Source organism: Procambarus clarkii, chromosome 13 (assembly GCF_040958095.1).
Source record: "Procambarus clarkii isolate CNS0578487 chromosome 13, FALCON_Pclarkii_2.0, whole genome shotgun sequence".
Lineage (NCBI taxonomy): Eukaryota > Metazoa > Arthropoda > Malacostraca > Decapoda > Cambaridae > Procambarus > Procambarus clarkii.
Window position 1 is genome coordinate 4,080,256 of NC_091162.1, and position 12,905 is coordinate 4,093,160.

At 46.0% G+C, this 12,905-nt stretch overlaps 1 protein-coding gene across 1 annotated transcript in view; it reads left to right on the top strand.

The window, feature by feature from the left end:
- The window catches only part of LOC123750645 (mRNA (2'-O-methyladenosine-N(6)-)-methyltransferase), a 221,183-nt gene that overhangs the window by 16,978 nt on the left and 191,300 nt on the right, over positions 1-12,905 (top strand). The window contains exon 2 of the mRNA XM_069323555.1: positions 104-245. Within this exon, the coding sequence (XP_069179656.1) occupies positions 104-245 (142 nt within the window). The remainder of the gene's footprint in view (positions 1-103; positions 246-12,905) is intronic.

A 12,905-nucleotide genomic window follows, 5' to 3' on the forward strand; every position in this document is an offset into this window, starting at 1 on the left:
GAACTGAATTGCAGTTTGTGTAGAATTAAAAATGGCTATTGTACATAAAAAAAGCTAAAATTATTATTTTGATGCTTTTTTAACACACTTATTTCATGCACAGCGGCAGTGCCAACCACATCTCACCGAGGCTGCGAAGCAAAGTGTGGAGGGCATCTGCACGAAGATATATAATTTATCCGTCGAACACGCTAAAAAAATTAGAGAAAAGCATCTTCAAATTCTAGAGGAAAATAATATTAGAGGTAAGTGTAGGATTGTTCAATGTATGTTATGTCGGTCATATTCATTAGTGTAAATTCCTTGAGGACCAGTGCCAGAACCTGGCCCACTCAAAGAGGCACAGGGAGCAGTTACATCTATTTTTGGCAGTTCATCATGAAAAACAACCAGAAAATGAGAGTCAAAACAATCCAATGCTAGTTTCAAAAGAGATCGAAGACACGAATCTTGCTTAAATAACTTCCCTAAATATGTAAACAAATAAACAAATCCTCAAAGGCCATGATGAGGGTTCGATCCTACGTCCGGGACGATCCCAGATGCGCCTTAGTCGACTGCGCCACGACATGGTCACAAGAATTGCAACAGGGAGTGCTACTGCCCTCACATGGCCCTTTTGGGTTTGTTTATATGATGTATCATGCTATTGTGATTTCTGTGTGTCTGTAAAAAAATGATCGAATTCTCTTGGAACTAGCCCGATCACGTTCCCATTACCTTCCCCAATAGTTTGGAGGAAGGAAAGAGGTAGCTCGCTTCTACCTCTCTCCTTGGCTCGTACCAGGTCGCTTCTCATCCGTGCTGGCTCCGGTGTTCTGCTTTTTCAGCTAAGTGGTGGCGTCTCCTGTACACTGTGGTGTGAGTGAGCCAAGTTTTGAGTGTGCTTGGAGCTGTGTATATACACAGGGTTACCTTCCCTATCTGCGCCCTAGTGCTACTCCTACGTTGCTAGGGGTTATCTTCCATGGAGTGTTTGGGAGCCACTACCTTAGAGGTTCTCCTTGTTTGTGGTGGCCCTCACACAGGGTAAGTTGGGTGTCTACCTGTTTCTACCTATTGATGATTCCGAAGATCAATGTTCCCACAGCCTGGTCTCAAACCAGGTCTTGTAGTTGTTGGTCTGATCAATAAGGCTGTTCGATTTGGCTGCTTGCAGCCTGACGTATGAGTCACAGCCTGGTTGATCGGGTATCCTTTCAAGGTGCTTGTCAAGTTCTCCTTTGAACGCTGCAAGTGGTCAGTTCGTTATGCTCCGTATGTGTAGGGTAAGAGTGTTGAAAAGTCTTGGGCTTTGATGTTGATTTAGTTTTCTCTCTGTGCCCCCATTGCACCTCTGCTTTTCAGTGGAACTATTTTAGACATCCTGCCATTCCTTCCGGACGCGTATAGTGTTATTTGTGTGTGTGTGTGTGTAGATTTGAAACTAGTCCTTCCAATTTTTTCCAAGTGTAAATTATTATGTCTGTATTCCACCTGTGCTCTTGGGAATACAGATTTAAAAATTTTAGGCGGCCCCAATAATTTAGATGTTTTATTAAGTGGACTCTAGCGGTAACAAAATTTTGCCCGCTCTCCAGGCTAGCAATTTCTCCAGATTTGAATGGGACTGTTAATGTGCAACAGTATTCCACTATAGAGAGCCCTAATGCCTTAAAAAGTATTATCACTGGCCTATCATCTCTTGTGTGGAAGGTTCTTGTTATCCAACCTGTCATTTTTCTTGCAGTGTTTTTAGCAACATTGTTATGTTCTTTAACATCAGTGATGAGCCGAGTTTATTGTGACATTCCCCCTGTGTGCATAAAATCAAGTGTTAGCAAATTTCATTGTAAAATGATAAATTCCCTTCCCTGAACACGTACATGAAAAAAAAAAAATTCCACTTTGGCTGTAGAGACGTGGAGAAATGGGCATCATGGGCTGGTCGCCCATGCGTGAAGCTCTCAGAGGCATTCGCACTTGTTCAAGATTCACTAAAATTACAATATGTACAGTTTCACACACTATTTACACAGTAACACACTGTATTACACATTCAGTTCTTCGGAAGTGAGTGATTATTGACGAAGCAGTCCATGGTACACAGCGCGGCTTCGCTCTCATTGCACCTACCTTGAGGTTACCTTGAGGTGCTTCTGGGGCTTAGCGTCCCCGCGGCCTGGTCATGGACCAGGCCTCCTGGTTGCTGGATTGATCAACCAGGCTGTTGGACGCGGCTGCTCGCAGCCTGACGTATGAGTCACAGCCTGGTTGATCATTTGAACCATCTTTGGTTGTACCATTTGTACCATTTGGTTGATCATCTATCTGTACCACCAGGTACAGATAGATTTTTGCTTCCTGTTTTTTCGTTCTGTGTGCTTGAAAATAACACACTCATGTACACCTTTGGCTTTAGTACCTGTAGGTGGAATATGGCCAAGCTGGTGAAGCATAAGGTAGTATTGGTATTGAAAAGATTATAGAAAAAGATCACTTTGTAAGGTAGTCTTGAAAAGACCGCTTTGTAAGGTCTTTCACTGGAAGAGATTCAGATATTCTGGAAGAGATTCAGCCATTCTGAAGGAGATTCAGCTATTCATAAAAATATCGTTGGAAAACACCACCATGCAAGTTACTAACACTGTTCATCTATGCTACATTGTATCGTATGCATCATCACTGAACCCAGAGAACGATTCATCTATGTATCATCTATAAAAATTTGAGATGGCATAGGCGGGCAAGGGTGGCATTCAGAGCTACAAATAGATACGCTCGCTGTATCGTCATTTTTGGTGCTGTATCACTTGCATCCGACCTTTGTGTTAGGTCCTTATTGTGCCTTGCCTCATCACTATCATGACCTTTATGTTCTTCAAACTAAAAGGTCTGAATTTCAGTGACAGAGAGTGAGCTTTCAACACCGGACAGGTGTTTGGGAGCCAGAGGCACCTGCACCACCTATGGTTGCTCACTCGGTACTAAGCCAGTCAGAAGCCCTAGGACATTCTGGGATTTTTTTCCCAAGATGGCTGCCTCTCACTAGACGTCCCAAAGAGTCTTATTTCGTACACAACCTACTGTGCGCACGTTTTGAATGGGTACGAAATATTAACCCCTTTACTGCGTTGCCTCCAAATGTGACACCCCCGCAGTGCGCAGGAAATAAATTCTCTGGAAAAAATTCCTCTTTCTTTTTAAAGTGTCAAAAACCCTTCCCTCAGTATGGGTATGTAAAAAAAAAGTCTAAATTGTACTTATTTTGGCTGCTATGGGGTCCGGAAGTTGGGGCGTGACGTCATCATTCCCCGTGCGCCCGTGCCGTAAGCTCTCGGGGGCGGTGGGGCGCTCGGGGCGGGGTGCGCGAGTTGCCGCGAATATATTTTCGTTCATTTTTTGCACACCTTTCCAAATACATTTTCATTGTTTTTATGTGTATATATACAATCTATTTACACACTACACACTGTCACACACTATATACATTCACCATCAACACATTCAGAACACCGCGTAGCAGCTGCTTCGTATGGGCCAATAGCAGCTGCCTCGTATGGGCCAATATCAGCTGCCTCGTATGGGCCAACAGCAGCTGCTTCATATGGGCCAATAGCAGCTGCCTCGTATGGGCCAATATCAGCTGCCTCGTATGGGCCAATATCAGCTGCCTCGTATTGGCCAATATCAGCTGCCCCGTATGGGCCAATAGCAGCTGCCCCATATGGGCCAATAGCAGCTGCCCCGTATGGGCCAATAGCAGCTGCCCCGTATGGGCCAATAGGAGCTGCCCCGTATGGGCCAATAGCAACTGCCTTGTATGGACCAATAGCAGCTGCCTCGTATGGGCCAATAGCAGCTGCCTCGTATGGGCCAACAGCAGCTGCCTCGTATGGGCCAACAGCAGCTGCCTCGTATGGGCCAATAGCAGCTGCCTTGTATGGGCCAATAGCAGCTGCCTCGTATGGGCCAATAGCAGCTGCCTCATATGGGCCAATAGCAGCTGCCGCATATGGGCCAATAGGAGCTGCCTCGTATGAGCCAATAGGAGCTGCCACATATGGGCCAATAGGAGCTGCCTCGTATGGGCCAATAGGAGCATTTGGCCATGAACACATTCAGAACACCTCGAGTGAGAGCAGCCACACCCAGCCAGTCTCCCTCACTCCAACATTGCTCCTCCCACCATATTGTTATAGTTCTTATTACACATGTTCTATATACCTATCTACATGTTTTATTTACCAGAACTAAGCAAGTAAGCCAGTATTATGTCCAAACAGTACAGTGGCCACCATACACTGCATGAAAAATCACACAGCAGACGACGCTACGATTACGTCACCTCCATCACCAAAATAGCTCCTCTCAACATTCTCCTGTTGCTGTTCTTACACTATATACACACACTATATATACCCATGTACATATGTGTTGCCCATAGCGAACCACTAAGCTAGTATGGTGAGCAAAACAAGAGTGGCAGCCACACACACACAATGAGGCTACCTCAATTCTCGCCCTCCCTCCCTCATCAAAATTCCTCCTTCCACAATACTACGCACAACGCTAATTATAACCACAATCCTGCTATTCTCACAATCCTGGTCCCTAATTCCTGCAAATGAATAATTGACCACACGTTTATTTTGAAAAGGAACCTAAGAAATCATTTGAAGATTCCTAGATGAACGAAATAATGCTGTGGTGCTGTGGCTAGCGCTGTGAACATCGTGAACAGCATTGAATCACTGATATTTGAACATTGTACCCAGTCATTATCACACTCAGGCTCTAATATAACACTATCATAGCTAAATAATACAAGTTATATATATATTTTGACATTATTAGGCGATGCTGTGGTCACATGCTGAACAGCAGTGCTGTGCGCTCATGCTGTGAGCGCCAGCCTTGGTCGCTCACACACTACTGAGGCTCCCACACCCGGGAATGTTGACCACGATTTTTTTTAAAGATGGCGTCTGTTTACAAGAGCCCTGAGGAAGCTGATGTGAACCCCATGTAGCCGCGGGAGTTTTGAATGGAACGTGAAAAATACAAATACCCGGAGGCGCGTTGCGCAAACCAGACGTGAGCCTGCAGGCGCGTTGCGCAGTTTAAGGGTTAAAAAGGTGTTTTCTCAACTTGTGCAGTTCCCATCAACAGAATTTTCTCAGCCAGCCCAGACCAGTAGTTGAAAGTAAGGTTTTCTGACATAATTACTCCTAAATATTTTACTTTGGTTTTTCATTCAATAGTGTGGTTTGGCTGTTTTATGTGGTTTCTGCTGTGATAATTTGTTTTTTCATTGCGAAGTACAGTAATTGGAACTTATCCTCATTAACACTTTGAGCAGGTTACGGATTGAGCAGGATTCCCTAAAGGGATATATGCATATGAGGTCAAAAAGCCTGGCGTGCTTCCCACAGTAAACCCAAAAATCCGCCAAGCGTTACCCATGAGTGAGCACCCATCAGAACATCTGATGGGTGTTGGGAGGAACTGGATGGATAAATGGTGAGGGGAAATGGATGAATGGATGGATGGTGGGGAAACTGGATGGATGGATGGTGGGGAGAAACTGGATGGTGTGGTGTTTGTGTGTTACTGAGGAAGTCTTGATTGTAGGGTTGATGTAAAGTCATGACTTGGTTACTGACTTTAATACGTATATACACAATTACATGACTAGTAGCTTCCAAGCTTGGCGGGCGTCCTGTACGCTCTGTTTACCTTCCCTCTGGCGTCTGCTCCGCCACACATAGAAAACGGATGGTACCATTTTCTGTGAACATGACAGATGACTGTATGGATGGTGGGGGAAATTGGATGGATAGATTGTGTGGGGGGGGGGGAGCGAATGGATGGCAGGTGAGTGGGACGGGGAGGCTGGTGGGGAGGGATCGGGAAAGAAGGTGGTGGGGGACATGAAAGAAAATCTTTCAGAAACACCAGCCCTAGAATCATGTAAAGGAAGAACACGTGGAGGGCGAATGGGTGGGCAGGTGAGAGTGAGTGGATGGATGAGTAGCAGGGCTGGTGGCAAAGTTGGTGGATAGGCAGGCAGTAGTGAGATGGTTGGTAGAGTGGGCATAGTAGGTGGGCATGCAGGCAGCAGAATGAGCAGGTGGCAGATGGTAGACTGAGGAGGTGGGTGGCAGATGGTAGACTGAGGAGGTGGGTGGCTGGTGGTAGACTGAGGAGGTGGGTGGCAGAAGGTAGATTGAGGAGGTGGGTGGCTGGTGGTAGACTGAGGTGGTGGGTGGCAGATGGTAGACTGAGGTGGTGGGTGGCTGGTGGTAGACTGAGGAGGTGGGTGGCAGATGGTAGATTGAGGAGGTGGGTGAATGATGGTAGACTGAGGAGGTGGGTGGCTGATGGTAGACTGAGGAGGTGGGGTGGCAGATGGTAGACTGAGGAGGTGGGGTAGCAGATGGTAGATGAGCAGGTGAGTGGCAAATAGTAGACTGAGGAGGTGGGGTAGAAGCTGATATTAATAAAGTTTTCGACTGGGCATCAGAAAATAACATCATGTTTAACAGTGACAAATTCCAGGTACTCAGGTACGGCAAAAATTGGGACCTTAACTCTTAAATTGCGCATCGCATCATATGATGCTTTGACAGACTTGCAGAAAATTGCGCATTGCATCATATGATGCTTTGGAGTACTACGCAAGATTTAAACGGCCCACGGATACACGGGGTTCACCACACCTTCATCAGGGTTCTTGTAAACAGGCGCCATCTTTTTTAAAAATCGTGGGCCAAATTCCTGGGTGTTAGGAGCCTCAGTATTGAGTGAGCTACCAAGCCTGACGCACGCAGCATGAGCTCACAGCACTGCTGTTCAGCTTGTGACCATAGCATCGCCTAAAAATGCCATAATATACTTGTTCATGCTATTATGTAGCGATGATATTATTACAGAAGACCCCCTGACTGTGATAAAACTGACCAGGGTTCTGATAATAGCAGAATTGTGGTGATATTTAGCGCTGTGCTCCATGGAGGGAGGAGTAATGCTGTGGGAGGAAGGGTGGTGGCGTTGTCTTCTGACTATGTGTGGCCACATTTTATTGACTGCACTCACCATACCAGCTTAGTGGTTCGCTATGGTGAATACAAATGTAGATACTTATATATAACGTGTGTATAGAGGGTATAAACAGCAAGAGGAGTAGGTTGGGAGCTGCCATTTTGGTGAGGGCGGTGGCGTCATCTGTACGATTTATCATGTTGTGTACTGGTGACCACGATGGTTTTTGGGCACCATACCAGTTTACTTGTACAAGTATGGTGAATAAAACAGGTAGATATTTATATATAATGTTTGTATATAGCATAATAACACCACAAACAGTATTGTTGGAGGAAAAATATTAGTGTGTCTGGCCTTGAGGGTGGCAGCTATCAGCTGACTGTGTGAGTAGCTACGTCTTTGTGCTTTTACTCACCATACAAGCTTAGATGTACAGTTATGGTGAACAAAACATGTAAATACTTATATATAACTTCTGTATATAAAAGCAAAAACAGTATAGTGGGAGGAGAATGGTGGCAAGTCAGGTGAGGTGAGGTGAGGGAGGAAGTAGCAGCCTGTGGCGGGCTGCCACTGGCACTTCCACTCAGCATGCCAACTTAGTGGTTCGTTATGGGTGAACACAAATGTAGATACTTATATATAACGTTTGTATATAGTGAATAAAAGCAAAAACAGTATTGTGGGAGGAGAATGTGGGCGAGTGAGGTGTTGAGGGAGGGAGTGAGTGGCTGGCTGGCACACGGCGGTCACTCCTTGTTACTTTTTGACTCATAATAGCAACTTAGTGGTTCGTTATGGTGAACAAAACATGCAGATACTTATATATAACCTGTGTATATAGTGTAATAACCGACAAAGTATTTGTTCATTGTTTGATGAACATAATTGAATCAACAATATGCACACCTTATTTTTTAGTACAGCGATGATTCACTCATTTTATTATATAAATATATCACACTACACACTATTGAATAATATTACAGCAAAAAAAAAAAATACGAAAAATCAATTAAGAGACATTGAAATAATTAGGTAATTATCTCTTTGTGGCAACTCCGGCCTGACAGCTGGCAAGCAACAGACCGTCTGGGACGCACGCTGAGTCAGCGCCTGTTTTTTGCCAGACTTCCCCGCCCTATAGAGGGCAATATATGCCACTTACAACTTTTTTATTATTTTTCCCATGATCAGTGAACACAAATTAACAGGTTAGGAAGAAAAAATATTTTTTTATGCGCCTGTGGGTGTCAAATGGTATATAGCCATGCACCATTCAAGGGTTAACCCTTTAACTGCGCAACGCGCCTGCAGGCCCAGGCTTCAGGTGCGCAACGCGCCTCCGGGTATTGGTATTTTTCACGTTCCATTCAAAACTCCCGCGGCTACATGGGGTTCACATCAGCTTCCTCAGGGCTCTTGTAAACAGGCGCCATCTTTAAAAAAAATCATAGTCCACATTCTCAGGTGTGGGAGCCTCAGTAGTAAGTGAGCAACCAAGGCTGGCGCTCACAGCATGAGCGCACAGCACTGCTGTTCAGCGTGTGACCACAGCTGTGAATGCTTGACTGACTTCTTGTGACTGACTGACTGGTTCTGACTGGCTGCCACACAAGAGGCAGTGAAATGTGTGAAAAGAAAATCTGCAACAAGTGATGCAGATATGAAAGTGTTTAAGGCAAGCAGGAGTCTGTCTCGCTTCCTCCCTCCTCACCCTCCCCATTCACCAACACCGCTCCTCCCTCCTCCTCACTCCCACACTTATGCTCCTCTGACTTCTAACCCTTTGGATCGCCTCAAAACTTCCTTTAACCGCAAACTAAGACAGCTCTCTAGTCCTTGTCCTCCTGACTTTGATCTCATTAAATGTTTCCGTGTCATCTGCCCTTCTCTTCCTTATGTCTATGGTCTTCCTAAGACTCATAAACCTGGTGTTCCTCTTTGTCCTGCCATTTCTTCACGGGGCTCAGTCAGCTATCTTCTTGCCTCCTGGCTCGCTAAAACTCTGATGCCTTACCTTGGCACTTTTTCCCCTGCTCACCTTCATCACTCTCAGGACTTCATAGAAAGACTGCGCCTGCAGCCCTCGTGTAAGATGCTCAGTCTTGATGTTGACTCTGTTCACTAATGTTCCGCTCAATGACTTTCTCTCTTTCCTTAGACAGAAGGCGACTGAGGGCCTTCTTCCTCTCCCGCTTCCCACTGACGTTTTCCTCGAACTCATTAGACTCTGTGTTGACTCTTGTTCACTGAACCACTAAGCTTTCTTACAAAAAATGTTTCACTGGAGGCATTGATCCTCCTAACTCTTTCTCTTTCAACGGTAAATATTACACTCAAACTTTTGATGTTGCTATGGGTTCTCCTCTCTTCCCTGTTCTTGCTAATTTCTACATGGAATACTTCGAAACTGTTCTTCTTCCTTCTATTGATACTCGTCCCTCTCTCTGGCTTCACTATGTTGATGACATTTTTGGTATATGGCCTCATGGCCTTAGTCTTTTCCAGCCTTTCCTCTCCTCTCCTCTCCTCTCCTCTCCTCTCCTCTCCTCTCCTCTCCTCTCCTCTCCTCTCCTCTCCTCTCTTAACAATCTGGCTCCTTCTATCCATTTCAAAGTTGAATGGGAATGTAATTCCCTCCTTCCTTTTTTTTGACATTCACAGCTCTGTGTCCGGATTATCTTTCTCTTTCTACAGCAAACCCGTGCATAGTGGCATGTGCATTTACTTCTTCTCCTACCATCCTCCTCCTGTTAAGAAAAGTGTCCTCGTCTCTCTCTTTCTCCGCGCTCTACGCATCAGCGACCCTCAGTTTCTTGATTCTGAAATTGCCTTTATTTATAAATCATTCTCTCGCCTTGGTTACCCTTTGCATTTTATCAACTGTGCCATTTTATCAACTGTTCTCAAGCTAAACGAAATTTCTTTCATCCTAAACCTGCTTCCAACATTAGTAGCACTGTGCTCTGCCTTCCCTTCATATCTGAACTCAAAACTTTTACTAATACCTTTTGTCCTCTTGACATAAAGCTCGCCTTTCGACAAACTTAACACACTTCGTAGCAATCTTGTTCACACGGCTCCCTCTTGTTTCTAATGCTGCTGGTGTCTTCTCTATTTCCTGTTCGTCTTGTCCTCTCCAATACTTTGGTGAAACTGGCCGTACACTTAATGACAGACTTAAAGAACACAAGAGAAATGTTAAGTCTGCAGACACTAACAATGCTCGTTTCTGTCATGTGATGGATTCCAATTATCCTATTGATTGGTCTTCCTCCAAAATAATCTTTCCTGCCTCTACTCTACACAGACGCCGTCTTGTTGAATCGGCTCTAATACACAACGTACCCAACATGAACTTGAGTCCTGGCTTTGTTGCTGTGGACTCTTCCCTTTCACAGTATATACTTAAATGCTCTAATCTTTCTAACAAACGTGACCTAACATGAGCTTACCCTTCCATTTATCTTTCTTTCTCTTTCCTTTTCTTTCTCTACTCTCTTTTTTTCTGTTTATTGTTTTCTCTTACGTTCCCTTTCTATCCTTTTCTTATTCCTATTATTGTCTCCTCTCATTCGGTGGTTATAATAGGAGCTGCCTCGTATGGGCCAATAGGCCCTCTGCAGTTCTTATTCCTACTACTATCCCCGCTACTACATCTTATTTTGCTCCTCACTGCTCTTGCCTATTTATTGCCAGCATCTACTTCATCACAATTGACTTGAGAATGGTCCAGGACGGACCGAAACGTCGTCGTCCCTTCACCTTCTAGTGTGTGGTTTGGTCAATATAATTTAGCCATGTTATTGTGACTCATCACCTGCATGTGGTACTTGTTACTGTGTCAGGGTGTTGTGGGGTGACATTTTGCTGCAGTTTTGTGCCTGGGGATGCGTGTTGGGGATTGATTGTGTCATTTTTCGTAGTCTTATCTGGGGTCCCTCATTCCTTTCCCGTCTTGGAGTGCCTGGCTTGGCTCTTCCATGTACATTGGTTTCTCTGTCCTCGCCTAGTTGTCCGCCCCTGGTTGTGCTTCCTGGGGTTGAGCTTGTCTCTTTCGTCCTGCCTCTTCCCTGTCGATTCCCTGACATCTACTAGGCTCTTTCATGTCTGCACTTGCAGCTGTGTGTGGGGTCAGCCTCCACCACTTCCCTTCCTCATGCATTCCATTTGTTTACTACTCTGCCACTGGAGTGTTTTTGTTGCGTTTCTCTGGCTCCTTTGGGCGCTCCTTCTGCCTGTGTCGTATGGTGCGTGTGCACTTGTGTTCATTAGTCTGTTTTTGTTGCTTGTACCCCTCAGTTCGGGTACTAGTCTGGTGGCAAACCATTGCACCTTCTTCAGTTTGGTTTGTTGGGACAGGGCCTGTGACTCTTTGTTGTTGACGTGACTTGTTGGGACATGGTCTGCAGTTCTGTGGGTTGGTCGTGTCCCTTTCTTTCCCGATTTGGGTATAAATTGGATAATGGATATAAATTGGATAAATTTAGATTTAGGAAAGACTTGGGTAAATACTGGTTTGGTAACAGGGTTGTTGATTTGTGGAACCAATTACATTACCGCATAACGTAGTGGAGGTGGGGTCCCTCGATTGTTTCAAGCACGGGTTGGACAAGTATATGAGTGGGATTGGGCGGTTATAGATAGGAGCTGCCTCGTATGGGCCAATAGGTCTTCTGCAGTTACATGTGTTCTTATGTTCTTTGCTGCATGCCTTCTTTGTTCATCATCTTCCTGCTTCGCTCTTGTCCCTGGCTGCTGGGGCTGTTCTTCTGGTCTTTTTCTTGTTTTCTCCTACACACTGTTGTGTGTTTCGTTTGTGTCTTTTAGTCCTCCTGTTGCTAGGTTTGGGTTCCTGTTTTCCTGGCTTGCCCTGCCTGTTGGCATTTTCCGGGTCTCGCGGTGTCCCTTCCCTGGAGTCTCACGTCGGACCTGCAGTCTCCGATCTCCTGGCGAGCTCGCTCGCTTTGGGGAGTTTTCTGTTCGACAGACGTTCTATCTCCTTCTTTGCCGGCTTGGGTTTCCGGCGCTGCTTGCTCGGTGGTCGCACCCGAGATCTTCCCGCGGCTCTGGCTCTTCCTAGGCTCGAATGAACCTTGACTGGGCTGGTTAGGTTCTGCCTCGAGTCTCACCTTCGATTGGTGGTCAGGTGGCTTCGTTGTTGGTGTCCCACCTACGTGCTTCTTCTTGGTGGCAGTATGTGGTTTTTTGGCAATCCTTTCTTTTCCTTCTGTCCCTGCTTGGGTGGCTGTGTTTGTTGGCGTCAGCTTGTCTTTTCTTATGGAGGCGTAGGGCCGTCATCTTGCTGCATACTGTCGCCTCATTTCGTGCGGCGCTGGCGGAGCCCCTTCAGCTTGCTTTCGGTCTCGGTGTTACATCTGCGCCGTTTCGTAAGCTGTCTCGTGCGATGTTTCATCTCCGGCCTGCTCATGGGCCACCTGAGCCATCCTGGTCTTTGGACAGCGTGCTCTTTCTTCTATTCCTCAGTTTGTTGTGGCCCCCTTTAGTTTGGGTTTGTTTCTCAAAGGCTCTTTTCCTGTTGACATGTTGCCTCTAGGGGTCGGGTCAGTGAGCTTCCTGCTCTCCTCCGGCATAGGGGTTTCTGCTCCTTCGGTCGTGGCGATAGGTTTGTTCAGTTGCAGCCGTCTCCCTCTTTTCTGGCACAGAATGAGACTGCTGCTTTCCAGAGGGGTCCTTGGTTTGTTGGTGCTTGGTTGGTCGGGCCGGAGGTGTTTCGTGTTTTATGTCCGGTTGCGGCCCTCTGCTGCTGTTTGTGCGCCACGGCTTCTGTGTCCGGGACGCGCTTTGGGTTGATTCGGTTCCCTTCTTCCCTGTTCGCGGGTGAGGGTCTCCCAGGTTGTCCGCCATGTTATTGA